We start from the raw sequence: 24,787 nt of genomic DNA on the forward strand, positions 1-24,787 counted from the left end.
CAGGGCCTTTCCTCCTTCTTACATTTGATCTAGAGTTTGAAACGTTTTATATTTAAATATATCTAAGACGATGGACAGTGTCCAACATAAGCAACATTATATTCATATTATTATGGTCTTAGCTTTGTGTCCAGTTTTAAAACTCAGTGTTACACTTGAAATATATTTAATCTGTAAAGGGTAATAAATGCAGTGACCTTATGTTTAGCTGTGATAGGATGTCGTACTACTTATTATATATGTAGTAGTAACTTTGTTTTTAGATTCTTGGGATGGGGTGAGACTGTATCCATTTGGTACGTCGGTCACTACGTAGTTTATTGTGCCAGTCCCGGATGATAGATGATTAATATGGAGTAGTCGGTGGAAATAGCAAGGGAAACAGAAGTACTTGGAGAAAACCGGTCCCAATAATACTCTGTCAATCACAAATTCCACATGACTTGACCTGGACTCAAACCCGGGCCTCCTCTGTGGGATGCCAGCGAATAACCGCCTGATATATGGCACGGCTTATTATATATTAAGTACACATGTATCGTCTCACACTACCGTCAGCCTTCGTGTGAAATGGAGGATGCTGTCGTCGAGACTACAAAACATAAGGAGAGCTCTTTGAATGAATTTCAGTGCGCCCTTGCAAAGAAGGGGAGAGGTGGAGCACATCTAAGAGAGGCTTTTTAAGAAATAACAGAGAAGGAAGCTCGAAGAGAAGAAGAAAGGATGTAGCAATTTAAATAGCAAACAAACGTAAAGAATATCAAGGTGGAGGGAAAATAAGTAAAGAAGAACTTGTTATAAAACATTAATGAAGCAGAGAAAGACGTAAAGGTAGAGAAAGCAAGATAAGTTATTCACTGTAGGCGTGGAAAGAGTGTTTGTTAGATGAAAGTTAAAATGAAAGACTGGAAAAATATGAATAAATGAGACCAACTAGTACATGCGTAGAAGGATATATAAGAGAGGTGGAAAGTGTGAAGAGAATGTAGCAGAGAATAACACGGAGAGGAAAAGAGATTTTCGCGAGATATCGATCTTACGTATATACATTGGTGCTGGACCATCATGGCTGCCAGATACTGCACAGTCTGCGCGGGCCACGCCCCTGGAGCGAACGTTCATGCTCTTCCCATGACACCGCACAGAAACTAGAGCATAAGCTTCATACTGTGACTGTAATCTGGCAACTGCGTTGGTCTGTATCATGTCAAACACATGAAGCGTCATAAACTGAAGAGTCGTGAATGCAAAGTTAAATTTCAAAGTTAATATCTATAATGATAAGTCAACTATAAAGTCACTTTCTTTACAAATATGTTTAATAAAAGGTGTGTTAAAAAAGATGTATGTTTCTTATTGTAAATTCGCTTGGAGTGGAAGGGGGGTTGAGTTCAACTGGGTCCACTCGGCACGGCGGCAACTGATTGGTCTATTGTAGCCTGCCCCGAGTGATTATGATGATGGAGAATTTGGTGGAATGAAGACTGGCAGGGGAAACCGAAGCACTCGGAGAAAACCTGCTCCAGCGCCACTTTGTCCACCACAAATCCCACTTGACCAGACCCAGGATCGGAGCTGGGCCGCCGCGGTGGGAAGCCAGCGACCGATAGCTTGAGCTATGGCCCGGCCTAAGATATACGTTCTTGCGGTTTCTCGTGTCGGCACTGCCTGGAACCCCTAAGCCAGAACTGAACTCTTTCCTTTCACATCGTCTTTGCCTTTGTGTTGCAATCAACATTTTTCATGTCGTGATAATCCTCCCAGTTTGAGGACTCTCCCAACGCTATCTTCTTATATAGGAAAAACATAACGGTTTATAGGACCTGGGGGAGAATTTAGAAGGAAGGAAATACTTGTCTTTGTGAGTGTCATAAAAATTGTATTTGTCTCTAACCTTCACAATTTTGAATCCGCATAAAACATCAGGAATATGTTTCTACATTGGTCTACAGCCATACGCAATTTATGTCTAGGGAGAATTTCAGGAAAATAATCCTATATTGTAAGATTTGAGGTTTTCACGGCGGTGACTATGAAGAAAGCAATCTTCTGGGATGTGCCACCGTGTAGATGTGGTGTTAACCGACGTTTCGGAGGAACGTATCGCCTCCATCTTCAGGGTAGAAGGAAAAATAATAAATCCGCAGGCGAAGAGACCGTGAGACTGCTTGTAGCGGTTCTCACTGTCTCTTCGCTTGCAGATTTCTATTTTTTCTTCTACCCTGAAGATGGAGGCGATACGTTCCTCCGAAACGTCGGTTAACACCACATCTACACGGTGCCACATCCCAGAAGACTGCTTTCTTCAATCCTACATTGGTCTACAGCCTTACGCAATTTATGTCTAGGGAAAATTTCAGGAAAATAATCCTACATTGGTGTCAAGCCGTACGCGATTTATGTGTGCTGGGAACTTCAGGAATATAATCGAGCGTTGGTTTCAAGGACAGAGCACGTTGTTTCGCGGAGAACTTCGCGCCATATGACGTCTAACTCTAGGATAGAAATTTCAGCTGTAACTTTCAAATATTAACTAGAATCTGTTTGTATGAACCATAATCCATGATTACCCGTTTGATGCCCTAGACTTTTCTTTATTATTTATTAGTTCTCTGAATTTTGTGTCAGCATCTTAGGTGAAAAGATATATTCGGCTTCGTAATTCGACTGGTTCAGTTTCCGAACATTGTATTTATTTTCCCGAGAAGCTGTACTGATGAGAAGGGTTTCGCTGGTTTGCTTCATTCACATGGGATATCAGGTTCTCACAGCGGTAGGAGCTGAAGGAGAAGGTGAAGCGCTCTCTAAACCAAGAGTACTGTTGTGCACAGGACTGGAAAAGAATTTTGTTATCTTGTAAATAGGAGTCGTTCTCAAGATGATAATACTTCGTCATGTTGGAATTCAGGTTAGAATTATTGACGATCTATTGTGTACTGGACTGCAGTGCCACTCCACTGAAGAAGCACATCAGGTGTCATTGCTTTATAGCGTATATTTACAGAGGGAGAGTCACATCCATGGATAAAAGAGTAAAGTAAAAAGTAAAGCTATCCCTGTACCAGGCCATGAAGGCCCATAGGGTTGTGAGACGTTGAGGGTCCCACATTATCTAGACAATAGGCTCACAGATGGCGGTAAAGTTGTCAGCCTTACAGGCCGCCCGCGCTTTACGCCCCAGGAAAAAAATTTTATTAGTTCCTGGTACTCATTTCTGTTAGAGGCTAAGTGAACCCCAGGGCCATAGTGCGGCTGGAAGGATTAGGTCAATTGAAAAAATTCAATGACCTCATCGAGACTTGAACCCGCGATCTTCCGGCTTGTAGCATAGCTTCTCAACCAACTACGCTATAAAAGAAGGAGATAAAATTGTCAACTTCAATCCGCTTGATATAAAATAGTTCATTGAAATTTTATATCCCAGCTATATAACGCAGTTCATTTATTCATCAATGGCTCTTCAGCCCTTTTTGGGGCGGGGGCTGATCTTTTCTTCAGTTTCGTAATCCTTTATACACAGTCAGTACGACTCCTTGGACGAGTGATCAGCCCGTCGTAAGGCCTCTACCTAAACACAGAACACAAATACAGAATATACGCACACACAGACATCCACGCTTTAAGTGCTATTCGAAACCACGATCCCAGCGTTCGAGCGAGAGAAAACAATTCAGCAAAATGCAGTGTCCCTTTAAATTTAAACTCATCCATTTATAACGTAAAGCATATCAGGCTGTCGAAAGACAACATATCTGAGACGGCTGTGTTGGGAAGCATGTACGAACAAGTAGATCAGTACAGCTAAAATTATTCTCGTTTTATTTTCATTCCTTCCATTTTATCTAGTGTTACACCTTCTGTTAAAGTTAGAAAAAGCAGGTTAGTTTGACCTGTAATATACGTGTATATAAAATTTATATGAGAAATATCATTTCAAATCTTGGCGAAGAACAAGGGTTCCGATGTATGGCATATTTACACACTTCTCTGTCTCTCAGGCGTACTCTGTGGAAAAGTTTCTACAAAGTCGCTAAAATTGCATCTTTCGAAATTCTTTCTTATTGAATATTATTGAAGATTCACGACTGCTTCAGTGCTAAATAGCCTTTGCAGATAAGTAACATTCGAAGAATACAGTCTTCTGGCATTTGGCACCGTAGAGATATTGTGTGAACCGACGTTTCGGAGAATAGTATAAAACTTTAATAAATCGTTGTTTAATATGACTAACTGTACGGAACAGAATTATCTTTTTACGAGCTTACAGTTGCTAAATTAACGAACAGATATAATAATGCCGTCGTGACGCCGTGTAGATCTTGTGTGAACCGACGTTTCGGTGGAACATCGGTTCACACAAGTTCTACATGGTGCCATATCTTAGAAGACTACATTCTGCATAGACAGGCAACACTGCGAAAACTTCAAATCAATCAAGAGGTTCCTCGCTTTTTATGAGATCCAAATATTTATTGTCAAATTCATAAACCCTCTCCTCCCCCTTAAAATCCAGGTCAAAACCTCAAAAATTATTTATTTAAGTTACAGCTAAATCTATCCGTAAGATATTTTCCTTTCAGATTTTCAAACTAAGGTAGTACTTGGCGTTAACGTAGTATAATTCATTATTCTATTTGGCGTATTGTTTCACTCAGGACTAAATGGAACAAAGCGTTTCCAGAATTAAATTGGTTTTTAATTTTTATGTAAATGCAATTCTGATTTATTGCGTTCGATTCTAAATATCTTATTCCATTTTAATAATAAGCGTATATAAAACATCGTACTTACCAGTCACGTCTCACTGGCTCCTTGCGTACGGGACGATAACTTCAGAATTGACAATCAGTAAGGCGAAACGAAGTTGTACGAATTAGGAAACAGCGAAACGGGATAATTAGTATTCTGCGCATTCGATGAGCTGTATACCTGACCGCAATACTGAAAGGTCAATTGGGTTGCATATACAGCAGCTTCCCGTCTACCGAGCGCTACAAATGCACGAAAGTATTTACACTTATCCACAAAAGGCAGAATGACTTGGCCTTGTACGGCATAATTACGGTTCTCTGTCGTTACCACAGAATTGACATTTGCGAGAGCGTGTAATATCCGTACACATCTACGTGCAGTAAGTGGCCGTTGAAGGGTTTGTCGTTCCTGCTTCGTATTCGAGGCCTGGTCTCTGACATTAAGGGAGGAACATAGACTGAGGGTGTTGAGGAGAATATGTGGACCGAAGAGAGATGAAGTGACAGGAAGTTGGATAAAACTGCACAATGAGGAGCTTCATAACTTGTACTATTTTTCAAGTATAATTAGAGTGATCAAGTCAAGGAGGATGAGATGGGCAGGGCATGTAGCACGAATGGGGAGACGATGAATGCGTATAGGATATTAGTGGGAAATCCAGAAGGAAAGAAACCACTGAGAAGACCAAGGCGTAGATGGGTGGACAATATCAAAATGGATCTTAGAGAGATAGGATGGGATGGTATGGATTGGATAGATCTGGCTCAGGATAGGGACCAGTGGAGGGAACTTGTGAACATGGTAATGAACCTTCGGGTTCCATAAAATGCTGGGAAATTCTTTAGTAGCTGCAGGATTGGCGGCTCCTCCAGAAGGGCTCAGCTCCATGAGTAAGTAAGTAAGTAAGTTTCGTATTCGAGAGAAATTTGGGGTTGTTTTCCATCCCGGAGCAGAGTAATCCAGCTACCACACTTTACAAATTTCATGGTTTTCCTCTATCCGAATCTGTCACTTATTTTCGCATTGCTATGCCCCTAAGGCCATAACGGGGAAATTGAAATCTGGAGCCCAAAATTACTTGCCTAACAGATGGTAAATCTCAATTGTAAAACGCTGAAACGACAGCAAAGATATGTGAAGTAACTGTAGAGATTTTAACTAGGTCGTTGTGAAATTGCTGACGGGTTGAAGTCAGCTGTTACATACCAAGTCGGGAGTGTCCGAGAAACATTCGCTATAAAACGTTTTAATGAGTGCTACAAGGCCCGTATGTCCTATGTCAGCTTGATATATTGGAGCGAATGTTTAACATGAAAGACACCCTGAACCCCCTAAATATACATACGAACACCCATTTAAGAGGACTTACATCAACGCTATGGGACCAGCGCAGCAGCAAAATCATCACTGCCATGCTAAGTAAATAAATAGATAGAGTGCGCACGCAGGACTCGACCTAGGAAGAATAGGAAGAAGTTAGTCAGTTTAAATATTTTTCAGAGCTATACGCATATACGTATATAGATACCAGCCGCGGTAGCTGAGCGGTCTAAGGCATGTACTGTCTTCGCTCGCCAGGGATCGTGGGTTCGAATCCCACACAAAGCATGGATATTTGGCGTGTGTATGCGTTTATTCAGTGTTTATGTTGTCCTGTGTTTAGGTACAGGCTTTACGACGAGCTAATCACGCGTCAAATGAGTCTTACCGTCTGTAAAAATGATCAATGAAACTCAGAAATCAGCCCTATGTTCCAAAGTGGGAGCGAGACAAAAATATATGTAGATAGTGTACGAATATGCCGCGCCATAGCTCAAGCGGTTAGTCACCGCGGTGGTCCAGTTTCGATCCCGGGTCTGGTCAAGTGGGATTTGTGGTGGACAAAGTGGCGCTGGGGCAGGTTTTCTCCGAGTACTTCGGTTTCCCTTGCCAATCTTCATTCCACCAAATTCTCCATCATCATAATCACCCGGGGCAGCGTACAATAGGCCAATCAGTGGCCGCCGTGCCGAGTGGACCCAGTTGGACTCGACCCCCACTAAGCGAATTTAAAAAAAGAAATAGTATACGGATATAAATAAACGACTCCTAGTGTGAAGAAATTATTCCGCAAAAATCGTACCCCCAAAGAGTTCACGGTTATACCATGTGGTGGCAGCAACCACTAAGGACATGTTAAAATAAGTGTAGACCTTCCCTCAATCCTAAATCCTCGAAGTCGATTTTCTTTCAAAGGAACCTCAGTTTATACTGAAATTTTGAGAATCCAGTTAGCTGCTAGGGTGGAGAACAATAGAAGATAGGTTATCAATGGAAATGATTGAGGCCGCCCAGCTCTAGGGTGGTGGTAACTCAGGTGCAGACTTGCCTGTGGTAACTATATTTCCTTACCGATCCACCGTTGTCGGCTCTGTCGCCACTGTGTCTCGACCGCGGCCGAACACACATTTTTGACGATTATACATCCTAATTATTCTGTCAGATGTGAGGCTCTTAAGTTGGTGACTAGCTTCTGAAAACATAAGCAGTACGTTCCTCCGAAACGTCTGTAAGTTTCTACCAGACCATACAGCATCGCATTACAAAATACAGTACTCTTAACAATCATTCCACTTCACTCTATGTATAACTTACGCAGTTATAGAAACATCATTATATTATGACATATAAACCCGTTGATAAGCAGTAACTCGTTAAACAATGACAGTTGCTTGGTAACGCAAGCAACATATGGGCACGCAACACTAGAAGGACGTCAACTGCTAGACAACGGATCAGCAAACACATCTAAAACACATACGGGACAATAGAAGACGGTGTTTTCCGTGAGGCCCGTCTCAAGTCTATGTAAAGAGAAATTCCAAAAGAACGGTTAATTGTAAGATTTGAGGTTTTCACGGCTGTGATTATGAAAAGTTCGGTCTTCTGGGATATGGCGCCTTATAGATTTAGTGTAAACCGACGTTTCGGAGGAACGTATCACCTCCACCTTCAGGGTATAAAAATCCCCGAGCGAGAAACCAGATTGAGCAGCCACTTGCTCACGCTGATTCCACACTTGCGGATTTTTATACCCTGAAGATGGAAGCGATAAGTTTCTCCGAAACTTCGGTTTACACAATATTTACAAGGCGCCACATCCCAGAAAACATTCTTTGAACAATTAGTTGCCAGAAGTTGAGACATTTCAATTGAAGAAGAGTTCATTTGAATCAATTATCAAGAACTGGGTCGAGTTCTGGAGATGACAGTCTAAGATGAATGAGAAGAAATAGCAAGAAAAGAATTAGGCTGCGCAGTGAACACTTCATATGCGATTTGATGTGACAGTGAGACTGAGATAAATCCGTTGCCAGGATACGACTAGTGAAGAATGAAAAATCTTAGTGCGTGTGTAACGGTGAACTGTAAATTATGAAAATTAGCGACAGAGCTGTATTGCCTTTAGCTCCGAGCAGAATGTATAATGTGTCAATAAATCCAATTTTCCAATCCAAAACTCCACATCCTAACAATATAATAAATTGAACAAAACAAAGTACACTAATTAAAATAATGATTAACATAATCCCAGTGTTCAGACTTCCACGGCTGAAGCAACATAATGGTTTCGGATTTCGGTAACTACGACGCGCAGTATATGGGAGATTCTTCTATGTTTCGACAAATATTGCAATTGCCATCTTCTAGATAGAATTACTGTGGTGTGGCTTGCAGCTCTTACGTAGCTCTAGCGTTATACAGTTTGTCGGATGTGAAGCTGTGATTGGATGAACAGAAGAATGGGATACTAACCAATACGAAAAAACAAAACAAGTGGTTAGTGGAAAGAGATGAATAATATTTGGAATTCACATGAACTCCAGTTCGCCTTCTTCAGGGAAATATTGACATGCGGTTCTAACACAAGCGAAACCCTCCACTGTTGAATAATCAGAGCTCACAATTGACAAATACCAGAGAACATTTTATGATGCCGACGAATAACTCAGAAGCTCTAATTCTGCTAAACTCGAAATTGCATACGAAGAACCATGTATGTGAGTTAATGAAGGCTTTTATTTTTAATTTACCGGAGAATTGGATAACGGAAGAACTGGTTACAATGTAACTTCACCAAAGTTTATGACCTACAGAGACCCAAGGTCCAAGTTCCTTTTTAATATCATCATGTATGCTTGTTTCTTTCCGGTCCAGTATTCAACGCACTAAAAAATCCCCATGGCTCTGTTCCAACAAGCAGTCTCTAACTCCCATTAGGTTGCTTTATGCTAACAAGTTGTCTCATTTCCATATATTTACATCATTGCTTATTGCAAGGAAGAATTAACAACAAAAATGTATTCTCTCTATAATTCCCCAACACAGTTTCCACCAGGATTCTAAAATGAACATGGGATAGACAATGAACACGTGTAGTCATTGGTATAAATTATGGTCCAAGAAGTGTTAGTTCGTAGTTTGTTTTACCATGTTGTATAAACTGAATTGTGACCTTAGAATCGAATCATATGACTAATATACATCGTGAATTCAGAGGATCCGGAGCGAAATTGTCGTGGTCTGATCATTTCATGGACCCATGGAGAGCACGGAAATCTATGAAGATTCAAGGTATTTCTTTCGAGATTAGAACTGGGGGCGTGGAAAAGTAAGAAAACAGTTATTTTTGTGGTGAATAATTTCATGCATATTACGACATTACACCATTCAGAAAATTTACATACTCGTTACGCAGTATTTATCTTTTTCTACTTAAAGATACGTATTCAATTATCCAGGGTCCTAATCATCTGAATAAATTTTATATTTTTTTATATTTTTCTCTATGACTCTATAGCCCTTTAGACCTTGATCCCCTTTTCAGTTTCTTAATCCTGTACAGGGTTGTAGGACCCTTGGACGCGGGATCAGCCCATCGCAAATTCGCTACCTATACATGACAGCACAAACAGTATAAACTCACACAGACATCCATGCCTCGAGTGGGATTCAAACCCAAGATCGCAGTGTGGAGAGAGCAAAGCCTGTTCGTTCCTTAGACCTCGAGGCCACTGTTATCCGCTGTATTTCTATTAGCTCCCGACAGCACTCATGTGACACACATCTGAAGTGAGAGCACAGGCACTAGTAATGTCGCCCCCCCCCCAGCAGTCCTTTTGGCATTGTGGGTGGCTGGGCGTCCGGATACGTCGAGATGGACAGTTTTTATGTCATGTGCTCTTCATAGAGAACTTCACAAAAATCCTGATCCTAGTGTCTGCATTACGGACGTTTAAATCTGATGGTCCCCAAGGAATGACACGTGATATATTGGATGTTAGACCAGAAAAGAAATAAGAGAAGTGCCACGGAGTAGGTTCGGAGTATATTGAAGGTAATGGAAGCGAAGAAAATTAAGTTGTCGCTGTGTGAAGAACCGAAAGTGTAACACATGTTATCTTGAACTGTGTCAAAATGGAGACAGAGAAAGTAGGGAGCTCTCGGGAAACGAATAATTTTGAAGAAATTTGTAAATTATAATATTAAAAATTTCCTTAGGAATCCGTCTGAATATTAAAAAAAGAAAAGACCAGAGGCCAGAAGGAAATACGGAATCTTCTTGTGATTAATTTTACATCGCTGTCGTATGCCAGACTCCACAATGTAGGAGGGTAGGAAAATAGGTGAATTCAAAATTAGGAAGGTTCTAGAAGAAAAGACAAATTAAAAATGTCCGTATATTTAATTAATTAAGCAAGACGCTATGAAGACGTATGGGGTAGTGGAGTTATACCTCCACCAATTCTGACCTAGACACTAGATTGAGGAGAGTTGACAACTTCACGCCCCGGCAACTTTACCGCCGTTAAAAGAGACCTCGGTATCTATTGGATAGGAGGCTGGATGAAGCCCAGAGCCGGTCTGGATACTGTAGAACGCAAAGAAATTTTTCCCATGCTGGGAATGAAATCCCGGCTGTCCAGTCCGTAGTCCGTCGCTATACTGACTGAGATATCTTGACTCCTTAAAATAAGAGGATCATGGCCTCATCGATATAATATCGTGCAATTGTCTCGAAGCACTAGAGAAAACTACGAGAAAATTTTCGGTCAGAATTACCAGTGTCACGACAGGGATTCGAATTGAGTAAGTCTCGAATATAAGGCCGCGCCATAGCTCAAGCGGTTACTCGCTGGCTTCACACCGCGTCGGCCTGGGTCCGATCCCGGGTCTGGTCAAGTGGGATTTGTGGTGGACAAAGTGGCGCTGGGGCAGGTTTTCTCCGAGTACTTCGGTTTCCCCTACCAATCTTCATTCCACCAATTGCTCCACAATCACCCTCACCTATTATTTGGGGCTGGTACAATAGGCCAGAAGTGGCCGAAGAACAAGGGACTTAGTCCCACCCCACTAGCAAAAGGAAAAATGTCCCGAATATAAGCCTAAAGCATTACATGTAAACCGATCTGCTCGGTGAAGAATATTTTGAACGAATAGATTTTTATTTCTGAATAATAATTAAGTAGGTAATATATGGGAACGGAGAAATGTGAAGTGTGAAGCTCAAGGTTCTATCGGACTGCACTTTCCACATGGGTGTTCACCCCATTAAAACTACAGGTTACACTTGGAAAGGAGGGATCCGTGTGTAACACCATATAACAATATGTATTTTTATATTTTGTAGAGACACAAGCAAGTATAAAATATATTTACAAATAAGAAACAACCCAAAAGCAATATGTTGATTAATGAAGTGTTATAAATTATCGCTATCAGTTTAGTATCGTTATCTGTTGAAGTTAGTGAACTGTGAACTACTTCCACTGCCAAGTTGTAGAGCAAGGCTCCGTATGTTACGTATCAACATAAGAAAAGGGAGACAGTAAATTTAAGTTCGTAAGGGTCTGTCAGGAATGCGTATTGGATATTGGTGGGAAACCCAGAAGGAAAGAGACCACTGGGAAGACCAAGGCGTAGGTGGTTGGAGAATATTAAAATGGGTCTTAGAGAGATAGGATGGGATGGTATGGATTGGATTGTTATGGCTCAGAATAGGGACCAGTGGAGGCCTCTTGTGAACACGGTACTGAACGTTCGGGTTCCATAAAGTGCTGGGAAATTCTTGAGTAGCTGCACAATTGGCAGCTCCTCAATAAGGGCTCAGCTCCATGAGTAATTAAATAAGTAAGGGTCTGTTGTGTTTCCTTTGAAAGCACCTTAGTAGGAGCAACACGACGTCTAGGTTTCAAATTTCCTCTTCAAATCTGAAGTAATGCTATATCTGTAACAGACCGTGAAGGCCCATAGGGTTGAGAGACGTCGAGGTTCCTACATTTTCTTTAAACAATAGGCTCATAGATGGCGGTGAAGTCATCAGCCTTACGCGCCGGCCGTCCTTTAGCCCCAGGAAGAATCCTGGTGCTCATTTCTGTTAGAGGCTGAGTCGACCACAGAGCCATAGTGCGGCTGGAAGGATTAGGTCAATTGAAAAATCCAGTGACCTTTCGGGCTTTGGCAGTTATTAAATAAAAAACAATTTAAAATAAAATGAAAAGAAATAATAGAAATGAATTAACTTTCAATTTAAATATATTTATTTTAATTATTACTTTATGCTTTCAGTTCTTCTGTCTCCATACTCTCCAGGTCTTGCATGAGAAGTGTGAATACTTGTAGTGTGATCACGGCGATTTCCTTGTCGTAGTCGGTGCAATTTGCTGTGAAGAGCAGTGTTTCCAGACTTTACTTCCTAGTTCGCATCAGTATCAATAGGTCAGCGTTGCGATATTTATGTCACATAGCTTTTACTTACTTACTTACTTACTCATGGAGCTGAGCCCTTCTGCAGGAGCCGCCAATTCTGCAGCTACTCAAAAATTTACCAGCATTTTATCATACCCCAAGGTTCATTACCGTGTTCACAAGAGCCCTTCACTGGTCACTATTCTGAGCCAGATCAATCCAATCTATTCTATCCCATCCGATCTCTCTAAGATCCATTTTAATATTGTCCACACACCTACACCTTGGTCTTCCCAGTGGTCTCTTTCCTTCTGGCTTTCCTACCAATATCCTATACGCATTCCTCGTCTCCCCCATTCGTGATACATGCCCTGCCCACCTGATCCTCCTTGACTTGATCACTCTAATTATACTTGGAGAAGAGTACAAGTTATGAAGCTCCTCATTATGCAGTTTTCTCCAACCTCCTGTCACGTCATCTCTCTTCGGTCCAAATATTCTCAGCACCCTCAGTCTATGTTCCGCTCTTAATGCCAGAGACCAAGTTTCACACCCATACAGAACCACAGGCAAAATATCACAGCTTTTACTCAGTGTAAAGTCCAGTAGGTTATATGGATATGACGTTCTAAGTGCCTTGTAATTCAGAATGGGACGGCCATGTTGATCATCTCACCATGAAGCAGTCTCCGTGAATCTTTCGAGAATGAAATATATCCGTAGAAACAAGAAAGGACACATATTCGTGCGAAGTAGGGAAATAAGCCGTTATACACAGGGGTATGCTTTACAGAGGATTATGCCTGTCAGTGTGTGTGTCTGTCGCTAATGATGTTTTATTACTGCGCCTAGTCTGAACTAAATACGAGAGAGAAACAAAAACTAGCATTGTACTGTGAAAGTGCGTACATAAGCTCGTATATCTGCAGGGATTATGACGTCACACAAATATATGAAAAATGAAATGAAGTAGCGGCAGATTCACTGAGAGCACTGCTCTCATTCTGTAGGCGCCTGTGTTTGATGCCCAGGATATAAATATTTAAAAAATTCTTTCTTTAGAAACAGTGTCTAAAATAAATATAAATATAAAAATTATTGTAAAGTTAAACTGTAATTTACTCTGTAATCGCCTTTTAATAATCATAATTTAAGACTAAATGTGCCCTATGATAATGACATGTAACAGTCACTGTAACCATTTCTGGAAAACGTCCAGCTTCTTGAGTGTTATAACACAGCGTTTCGAAAATTATATCTGTTTCCGTCTTCAAGTATAAAGTAGGAAAAATTCCTAAATTGTTCTGTTCAGAAGGAGCCGGCCTCGAAGGAGATCAGTATCTCCCTTCGGTATCACAACAGAAAAAATCTTGATCCCTTAACGATGTGTTTTGGCCGCTCCATAGCTCAAGCGGTTAGTCGCTGGCTCCCGACCGCGGCGGCCCGTGTTCGATCCCGGGTCTGGTCAAGTGGGATTTCTGGTGGACAAAGTGGAGCTGGGGCGTGTTTGCTCCGAGTACTTCGGTTTCCCCTGTCAATCTTCATTCCACCAATTGCTCCACAATCACCCTCTGGGGCTGGTACAATAAGCCAGAAGAGGCCGCAGTACAAGGAACTTAGTCCCACCGCACTAGTAATAAAAAAAATGATATGTTTGAAGAAACTCAAGAAAGTGAACAATGACAAAAGTAACGTGTTTAGAACTTAATCTGTTACGTACGCATGAGTTTAGTCCATATAAACATTAGATTTTAATAATTATTAATAAAATTATAATAACAAGAGAGAAAAATAATATAGCATTTGAATCTGTATAAGAAATATAATTCATGTTTATCATTAAAATTTTAATAAATCTACTGATAACGAATAATAATAAAGTACATTAATTTGTAATTATTTTTTGTTTGTATGGGATTGACGCCCGATTCTGCAGTTGAAGACGAGCGAATCACAATTTTCGGTGACACCAGCTGAAGAAATTGAAGATGTGACATCCCAGTCACCGCTGCTCAGCTATGGAGCGTCTTCAGGCAGTTTACCGAATCACACCTCCAAGAGTGCCAATGGGAGCATCATAACCATGACCTTGAAAAACAACCATCTCATAGTCGAAACAGAGGAGAGAGGAGTAGGTATCGAATGAACTAAACTGTTACTCTGAAAGTAAATTAAAACAATTAATATACAATATTTTCAATCTAAAATTTTCTTTGAATATTTAGTCAAGCATTTGTGAAAAGAAAAAATTAATGTCTTGACACTGACATGAGGGGGAACTTTTGGTCTATCTAAGCACTCAGGCCGCTACTCGAAATGTTGTGCCCAATATAATATTTATTTGCTGACATCATTTCTAGAGACCGCCTCTGTGGTCTAGTGGTCCTGGCTACAGATCCAGACGCTACCAGATTTTTTCGGGGAAGCAGTGGGTCTGGAACGGGTTCCACTCAGCCTACTTATGATAACTGAGGAACTATTTCAAGGAAATAGCTGCTCCGGTCTAGAAAACCGTTGCGCTGACCACGCGACACCCTCTATCCGCAAAATTTGGCACTAAATTTCGCCGACAAGCAGCGGTGGCTCGGTCGGTATAGTTCGCTTGCGGACTAAAGTCACGGAGTTTGTTTTTGGCATCATTTTGCGAAACAAGACAAGTTCAGATCGATCCGTAAGAGGCTCATGTCTACAAAACCTCAGTTTATTGCTGTACTTAGACTCGAATCCTTCCAGACGTCATGGCTATATGACTGTGGCTGTGTGTTCTATTTCATTGACCGGAATATTGTAGTAGATTCTTAAATTACGAAGCCATTTCTCTTTAACCAAATTAGAGACAGTAGGAAGTTCATTCGAAAGCTTCTGTTCCTATACCGAGGCCTATTTTAAGCAGAGTCTATGAAAATCGTCTTCAATAGCATATGCCGGGTACTCAGCCTCGTGTTTCATTCGTGCTTCATCAGAGGCTCTACAGTCACTTGTTGGGCCCTGGCCTCTTCTTCAGTTTCGTTATCTTTTTCACAAAGACTGCTTGGCCGAGGGATCAGCCCGTCGCAGGGCCGTTACCTACACACAGACATCCATGTCTTGAGTGGGATTCGAATCCATGATCACAGAGTGCAAGCGAGCGAATACAGTTTATGCCTTAGATAGCGCGGCCACTGTGATCTCCTTTTCAATGAACTTCTCGCTTAAATTTCTCCATTGTGCAGGTCTGTACAATCTTTCCATATTCTACTCGTATGTCATGTAATCCAAGGAATAAGATACACCAGGACAAGAGCGCTCTGAGAGTTGGGATTGTGCAAGTGCTTCACTAGTAGTGGCAACCCTGCTTATGGATATGCGAGCAATTTTATTCTGAAGACTTCCATCTTCTCGGATATGACGCCACATAGCCCGTTGAAGTCCAATTTTGAATGAAAGCTGTTATGAAAATAGGGGAGATTCTACACATTGAGAGCGAATTTTTCGTGGCTGAAGCTCGACGGACCACGAGGAGTTATATCCGAGAAGATGTGAACTTCATAACCACCCCTGCGAGTAGCTCAGGTCCTGCATAGTTCCGTCCCTTTTTGCTTCTAGATACGAAACTACAGCCTTATTAAATCGAACAGTTAGTTTCGTCATAACTTCCACACTACAGCTGCGCTAAACATATCCTACAAACACAAGAGAGAGGTCCTTTATGTATCACAAAGCAGACAATTCTCTCGCATTTAGCAGTGACGCTGAATGCATAAACAAATGGCTCGATATATACGGTATATGAGGCAGGTCTTATTGCTGTCGCCTTCACATATGAATAGTTTAGTCTATCTCCCTCATTTAGGAGCTTGAAGAGACAATTAGGCAGATTAATTGAAGCGAGTACCATTTCGCTAGACGTGTGCTGTTGCAGACATCACGAGCATCGCTTGCGTTAGTAAATTAAATAAGAGATAAATTCAACAACAGCGCAACTTCTAATGCAATCATTTATTCACTCACTCATGGAGCTGAGCCCTTCTTGAGAAGCCGCCAATTGTGCAGTTACTCAAGAATTTCCCAGCAATTTATGGAACCCGAAGGTTCATTACCGTGTTCACAAGAGCCCTCCACTGATCCCTATCCTGAGCCAGATCAGTCGAAACCATACCATCCCATCCCATCCTATCTCTCTAAGATCCATTTTAATATTGTCCACCCACCTACGTCTTGGTCTTCCCAGTGATCTCTTTCCATCTGGCTTTCCCACCACTCTTCCCCCATTCGTGCTACATACTCTGCCCACTTCATCCTCCTTGAATTGATCATTCTAACTATATCTGGCGAAGAGTGCAAGTTATGAAGCTCCTCATTATGCAGTTTTCTCCAACCTCTTGCCACTTCATGCCTCTTCGGTCCAAATATTCTCCTTAAAACCCTGTTCTCAAAACCCCCAGTCTATGTTCCTGCCTTAATGTCAGAGACCAAGTTTCACACACATACAAAACCACAGGCAAAACTATAGATCTCTATATTCCAGTGGCGTGCCGTGCATGGAAGCAAGGGAAATATTGCTTCCGTAGTTAGAAACGAAAAGAACAGAAGTCATATATAAATAATTCAATTCGAATAATAAGGATGTGAATATTGTCATGTTCTTAACATTTTAGCGTGTAATCAAGGCCACATGCATCCTCCCTTCCCCTGCTTGGGGAGATGGACCAGGTTTCCTTTCGTTAATCTTCGTACGATTTCATCTCACCCGAAGTGGTCAGGGAAGCGAATTTCAGTTTGCTGGCTAGGCCCGTAATATAGAAGCGAATGGATGTGTCCTTTCGATGGTTATGTGCAAACCTGTCTATTATACATTTACAAAACTTACCAGAGTACAGAGTCCCGACAATGAGTAATAGAAGTAAAAAGAGTAAAGTAAAGCAATCCCTGTACCAGGCCGTGAAGGCCCATAGGGTTGTGAAACGTTGAGGGTCCCACATTAACACGACAATCGGATAAAAGAGGANTTTGTCAGCCTTACGCCCCGCCCGCACTTTACTCTCCAGGAAAATTATTTAATTAATTCCTGGTACTCATTTCTGTTAGAGGCTGAGTGAACCCCTGGGCCATAGTGGCCATAGTGCGGCTGGAAGGATTAGGTCAATTGAAAAAATCCAATTACGTCATCGGGACTTCAACCCGCGACCTTCCTGCTTGTAGCATAGCCCCTCAACCACTACCCTACAGCGTGCCCCCGACAATGAGTAATACAAAATATATTTGATGTCTCATAATTTTGTTCTGCATTAATAATAATCATCAAGTTTAAATTTTGGACCCTTCTGTCCGTTCTATTCCTCCAAGTTGACCCTTCCAAAGTAACTTCAGAAATCCAATGGATCTTGTTCGCCTGGGTGTATATTTCATTAATTGTTTCGGAATTCGGTCAGGTTCTATTCTTTCGACATAATGAATCCAATTAAGTCTATTAATTAAAATTCTGTTATTTATAAGATAATAATTGCCTGCTTGTCTCTTGCGGTGTCCCCATTTGCATGCATAAGTTACGATTTTCATGTTTTTAGATTGTTTATGTTGTTTACTGTAACTTTTCGCAGAGCGTGAATTTAATATATGCATAAAGAAGTACATTTTTAATTGTGTGTGATACAGAATAACCAGTTACATTATTTCAGTACAGTATATTTCAAGCCAGACTCAGAAGAATTCCCGATAGTCAGCCAGTTATAAACGTAGGCAGCCCCAGTGGTAGCGGATTGTTTCTGACTTCTCAGATAATGGTCACGACGATTTAAATTAACACTTGAAGCGTGGGTTATGTTCCCATGTTTCTACGCTGAGTTTTTATATACAGGCAGATATCTTTCTATCCTCCCATCCCTAGTGCAAGGAGGCCTATCAGATTAATTTGAATTAGAACGTACTACCAAATCCTTAACTGCAGATGAATAAATACAGGATATATGTTACATACACATACATATGTTGTTTATTGATTTATTTTCCAGATTTTAATCTGTTAGATACTCATTAGATTAATAATTATTTAAATTATACAAGGCTCTTATTTTATTTTCTTATGCGTTCATATATTGATAAAATATCTTATATATATTGTCACGTGTTTATGGCTGCATGACTAATAATAACGGGTTTTGGATTGGATGATTGAATTTATTAATCACTCTTTTACAATCGCTTGTTATCACAATAAGTTATGGTGCTATCGCTTATCTACTCACTTCACAAATCACTAGGGCACGCAGTCTTCTCAGTCTTCACTAGTCGTATTCTGACAACATATTTATAACAGTCTCACTGTAACTACAGCACATATAGAATCTTCCTTTGTCATGCTAATTCTTCTCTTCACCGGCCGACTTCCAACTGACAACTGAACTGTCAGTTGCTCGTTATAGAGTCTCGTTGGACCACAAAAAAAAACACATCGGTTGCCTAGCAATGGATATATGAGAACCATATAGAAAAGACTAATTTCGCCACCGATTCTATTGTTACGTGTTTATTTGCTGAGGTATTCCCTAGCAACGGGTCTACATGTCAGAGTATATTGTTTAATCTGAAGTGCGAAATCTGCCCCTATACTTTATGTGCCCTGAGTTTTTTCAAACCAGTGTCACTATTCTTCTACAGATGCTGTGTTTCTCAGTTCTTTTCCATTCATCCGCAGTTCTGCGTCTTTATCCTTGTACATGCTCCAGGGAAATTTTAAATAAAAGTGTGTGTAGTTTATGTAGGTCTCGAAGTGGAAATTATTTGTTAACAATCTGAACACATATTGAATACATTTAGTGTAATTCATAGGTTAACAACAATATGAAAATATTGAAATATGTTACAAAAATATTTGGTACATTGTTGTTATTTATAATTCCGTTGAATTAAATATGTTGATAGAGAATCTGAGGTATGAGAATAAGTTCTGAGACTTTCAGTCCCTGAATGAGTTGCAGTTTTCAGATACTGGCTTTAAACTGTATATTAGTGCCGAAACATGGGTTTCATCTGAATAGTACTTCTGCATAAAAATCGTGTTACTATCTGGAAGGAAACACACGGTGTCTCTAGTGCAAAGACCTATCTGTTAATGCTGCTTAGAAAAATAAAAGCCCTTTCTTAAAAAATTACACTATTTAGGAAACAAGAGAATTCCTTGACATCAAAATAAACGGTACATGTAGTGACTATCGTGATTCAAATTATTAATGAAACATGCAATTCAATTTTACGAAGTATTAATAGGAAAATATCAATGGAAATACAGGATGCGTCAATGAATCGGGTGATTTAGCACTGGTGTTTTTTTCTGCATTGATTGTAGGGGAGAAGATGCCACTAAGGTCACCCAGCAGCCTACGTCAAAGCGTTATAGTTCCAATACGTATGAATACAGCCTAAATATAATAGCATTTGGTTTTTCTCAATTAACTCACTGAGAACAGAAGTCTATTTCCCACAAATAGCATCAGATGACCACCCTTCCGCTGTAGGCACTCGCTAAGTCTTTTCCTAAAGTCACTCATTGCTCTTTGCAGCATCTCTACGGGAATTCGTTCAACTTCTTCCCGAATTCAATGTTTCAACTCCTGAATTGTTTGGGGTGATGGAGCTTTGGAATCTTGGGATTTCATATACCCCATAGAAAAATATCACATATGTATAAACGTCTGCCGATTAATATTTAAGACGTACGACAACATGTAGTCCGCGCGAGGATGCAGACTTATACACACATAGCCTACACATCAATTCACATAAATGGTGGTATGAAGAATTCTACGTTACAAATATGCCTTGTTTTTACAGGTGAATTTAGAAGATGGGAACACCAAAATGACGACGACGAAGTTCACAGCATCGGCGTCTCCACACGAGAACACCGTGTTCGTGGTTGAGGTGCAGCAAGGCGGTGCTGCGAGGAGCAGCGACGCCGAACTCTACCTCAAGCTGTCATCATCCGCGGTCAGTTCCCAGGAAGACATCGACGAGGAGGACAGCAGCAGAAGGTCTTCAAGCCAGAGAGCACAGGTCCATCGACCTCCTGATATCGACGTAGACGAAGTTTCAGACGAAGAACTAGAAGAAATAGATGACGATGAGGAAGAAGAAGACGAAGATACAACAGAAAAGAATGTCACTCGTGAAGAAATAGTCGAGGATAGTCATGATGGAAGTATGAAAACGAACACAGGCCTCTCCCAGTCAGATCTTAGCATATCATCGTCAGGATCCAATAACCCGAGTTACCGTTACGGTAATCAGGTAGGATACGAAGGAGGACATTTTGGTTATCCCCAGTATGCTGGTTACGCCTCTAGTGATGGGAAAGCAGAAAGAAATGCAGATAGTGCTAGACTAGCTGTTCCAGGGAGGAACACATCTGTGGCGATTGCAATGACAAGGGCATCTTCCGTCACTGACGGTAACGACAAGAGCAGCAACACAGAGATGCGAGGGAGATATAGCATTGACGCGACAACAGTCAACAACCGCTTGCTCTCCGACATACAAGCAATAGAGAGGCGGCAGCAGGAGGACGACCTTCTGCAGGAAGAACAGAGGCAACTCGGAAACGGCACAGGCACACTGGCAGTCGCTAACGGAGGCACCACGTCATCTCCTGTGAACGACAAAATGGAGGACGATAATCAAGATGGTATCCCTACCGAAAGTCTGACAACTCCGTTAGAGAAAACACACACAGGCGAAAAACAGAACAGTGGCTGTAAGGATGAAGTTAATTCCAAGCCGGAAACGGAAGTGAATACATCTGCGTTTGAAGTAAACAATGAGAAGTTTGATGGGGACGGTGTCTCAGAGGGGAAGAAGAGAGGTTCGCTTCCAGTCATCACTCCAGAACTTTACACACAGATTAAACAGACGACCAAAAGTCTGATTCTGGACAAGGCATCAAAGCCGGGACTTTCTACTAGATTCGAGAAGTTTCGCAACGAGAACTCTCCACTAGATGATACAGAAAAGGACGTGGTTAATGATGCATCACAACCCAAGGACACAGCCCCAATTACATCACAAGAATATGAAAACGAGGCTTTCGTTGCCTCTGATCAGATAACAAGTTAATGAGAGATTATAATCACAAGGAACCAAAGTAAAGTGACATTATGTATATATACGGGTAATTTAGGACTCAGTTTAAAGTGAGAAAGTTAAGTTAAACGAACATAATTCACAAGTTTTGAAACAAATTCTGTGTAAGAAAAGTTAGAGAAAAAGAGGATTGCAATTAAAACAGAAGGAAAAGACTTTCATAGTCAGTAAAATTATTGCGAATGCGTATCATTCGAAAACACCTAACAATTCATCACCAATGAACTGAAAAATTCCAATTTAAATATTTTATCTTGAAACTATGAAAGAGGTGATGTGTGTAAGAAGTGTCAAGGTTGTGAAGAAATTCATTGTTCGTAACATGGGTGCTATGGTGACATCATAACAGCTAGAATATCGCTTCGTTTAAATTTCACATTCCATAATTCTTAAGGATTAACTAAATAAGATCACGTTTCACTGATGTTAGCGATACAAATATTATGACCCGACAGTATTATGAAACAATAAGATACAAATCAAAATGTTTAAGGATTTAGTATACTTTTCTAAACTTTTCGCCCTATTATAATGATTATATAAGTGAGGCTGCCTGCTGTATAATCTGAACCTACATTCAATGTGGTTTGTTTATTTGACAAACCAATTTCACTCAATTTCAAGAAGTTATAATATGTGACTGCAAATGCTTCTGAAGTGCAAGTATTAAGAAAAAAAAACATGAAAATAATTGGATGAACTTGGTTTTATTTTTGTTCACTGTTTGAATGGATCAAATTTTTATAATTTAAATCCCAATTCTGTCGTAAAAATACCCAAGTCAATGAGGACATGAACAGAATTAGACGAAATATAACATTAGAAGATATTTTCAAGTCTGGGTTATTCATCTTCTCTATATAAAAGAAAGAAACCAAAGAATCAAGAAGAGTTAACGTCACGTGTGACTAGGACAGGCGCGACAGCTCAGGCGAACCAAGCGGAGTATGGGACTGTTCGATTTTAGGATCTACACAACTTACAGAATCATAGTTAAAGAAAATTAATTTATGTTGTGTTTTATTCATGCCTCAACTATTTGCAGTGACCCAGACATGCTATGCAGCATTTAAATAAATGTATCAGGAATTAAGACATCAGCAATGGCTTCCGTCAGATGTCTGTGAAATTTTGTAAAAGTTAATCTGTTTTTAATTGTGGACAGGAAGCAGAATTATCGTCGTTTGGTGAGACATTTTCAGACTTTTCACTCGTCTTTTCTATTGTGGTTAAAATTGCGATTTTCTTTGTGTAGTCTAACTTAAATAAATCTTTAACCAAATGAAGAAATAAATTTAGTATGATATCTAACTGTGTTTACGTTCCCATGATTCGAGAAACTTAGAGAATTATTTTCATACACAGACATCAAAATGTTGCTTGAAACTGGATGACATCAAATGTATGTTTCTTATCGATACTTGAGATATTACACTATACAAGTATTGTTTAATTTTAATATATTTATAATACTCCGTGGCCTGTAGTCTTCAAGCACTCCATTGCCGAATAAAACCCAACTCTAGATTGATTTTTACACATTCGTAAATGGATTTTCGCTTTAAATCCTCAGGATTTAATCGTGTCAATAATATTAGGGAGAATATGGACCCGTAATGACTTTATAAACAATGTTCGTTGCTAGGCAACAGATTTATAACAAGAGCCAAGGGACTGACTAAAAGCGGTATATTCTACGCGGTCTATGGATAGAGCAACAGAGGAACGGTGTCTTCAATACAGTCCGTGCCTAGGCGTTATAAGCAGGACAATTAGTCAGTGCAGTGCATTGCGGGGAAATGATTTGTTTGATTAGTTAATGAGTTATTCAGAGAATGCAATTCAGTAGTTGTGAGCTGCTGCTGTGAGAAGCTGGTAGCTGAGGCACTGGGATAGCTCGGGAACCCAGAGTAAGGGGAACGTCCACCATTGGTAGCAATTACCAGGCAATGACAAACGCAGACTATAACAACTGAGAACACTAGTGTATATAACAATGAAGTGTAAAATGTAGTCATGAATCATGTGTTAAGTTGTGCAATAAATCGAGTCGCCAGTCCAAACCTCGTCTATAGTCACTGACACTGGTCGCAGTATTTTTCTTGACACCATTACTTTATAGAATGTACGTCAGAATTGGAACAGATTCTCTCTGAATATTTAAATATTTCTAGATATTTCGGAAAAGATATTTATAACTTCCCTGTCATCCATTTCAACAGTGAACAAAAGTATATCCATTTTATGTTGACTTGGTTCCTTTGAATGTGGTCAGAGTCAAGAAACATGGTAATATGTTTTTGCTAACGACAATTTAAAGATCTGAAACCTGGGCAGCTCGGCATTAGAATTGATACTGACATAAGTAAGCGAATAATTTCCACCAACGACGAATATCTGAATCAAAATGCACATGATGGGATGTCTATTAATTTAAGGGATACAGAAATTCAATTTCAGGTGACTAAAATGTTCAAAAATATTCCACTCAGTGTTTAGACATTATTAAATTATTGCCAAAAAGCCTGCCGGAAAGAGACATTTTGGTTGACCAAGTCATGTATGGAAAAATTATTAGAATGGTCTTTAAAGCTGTATTATGTTAAAATGTGGACTCGGCTCATTTGGCGCCATGTGGGGTCAGTTGTTGACGGTGGTTAATACGGTAATGAACTTTAGGTGTCCTTTGAAAGGCAGGGAATTGTTGATCGGCTGCTGGACTATTAGAATCTGAAGAGGAGATTGTAAGACTATTTAGGTCAAAAGAATGGTATCTGTGTTTTTTGTTAATTTTGATTATCAGCAGTCAGATTTCTGATCCTACGTCTTCTTTTATCTCATACAACGGCATTAAAACGGATTTCATTAAATGTCCAGTGACATTCTGGTAACACGCCCACTTCTCCATTATGCATCTTTATGTAATGGAAATGGAATATTTTATGATTACCGGGGTTCAAATAATTTCTGCATCGGGTAGAGAAATTTCTACAGTGACAGAACAGTTAAGTAGCTTGGATTTCCCTCCATGTGTTTCTCTTTGCATTATAATTTTCTCACAAATTTTCACAACGCGTCTTTCTATTGCAATCAATATGTCAATGTGTCAATTATGTCAAAATAAATTATCTTTGAAGATATTACGAGTAAATGGAGAAAACTGCATAATGAGGAGCTTCATAACTTGTACTCT

The 24,787-nt window shown here is 40.2% G+C and overlaps 1 protein-coding gene across 1 annotated transcript in view; it reads left to right on the plus strand.

The window, feature by feature from the left end:
- The window catches only part of LOC111873891, a 78,372-nt gene extending 54,733 nt beyond the window's left edge, over positions 1–23,639 (plus strand). Inside the window, exons 5-6 of the mRNA XM_023868954.2 lie at positions 14,417–14,611; positions 20,290–23,639. Of these exons, the coding sequence (XP_023724722.1) occupies positions 14,417–14,611; positions 20,290–21,567 (1,473 nt within the window). The 3' untranslated portion in view covers positions 21,568–23,639. The remainder of the gene's footprint in view (positions 1–14,416; positions 14,612–20,289) is intronic.
- Positions 23,640–24,787: the final 1,148 nt, after the last annotated feature.

This window comes from Cryptotermes secundus, unplaced genomic scaffold (assembly GCF_002891405.2).
Source record: "Cryptotermes secundus unplaced genomic scaffold, Csec_1.0 scaffold597, whole genome shotgun sequence".
NCBI lineage: Eukaryota > Metazoa > Arthropoda > Insecta > Blattodea > Kalotermitidae > Cryptotermes > Cryptotermes secundus.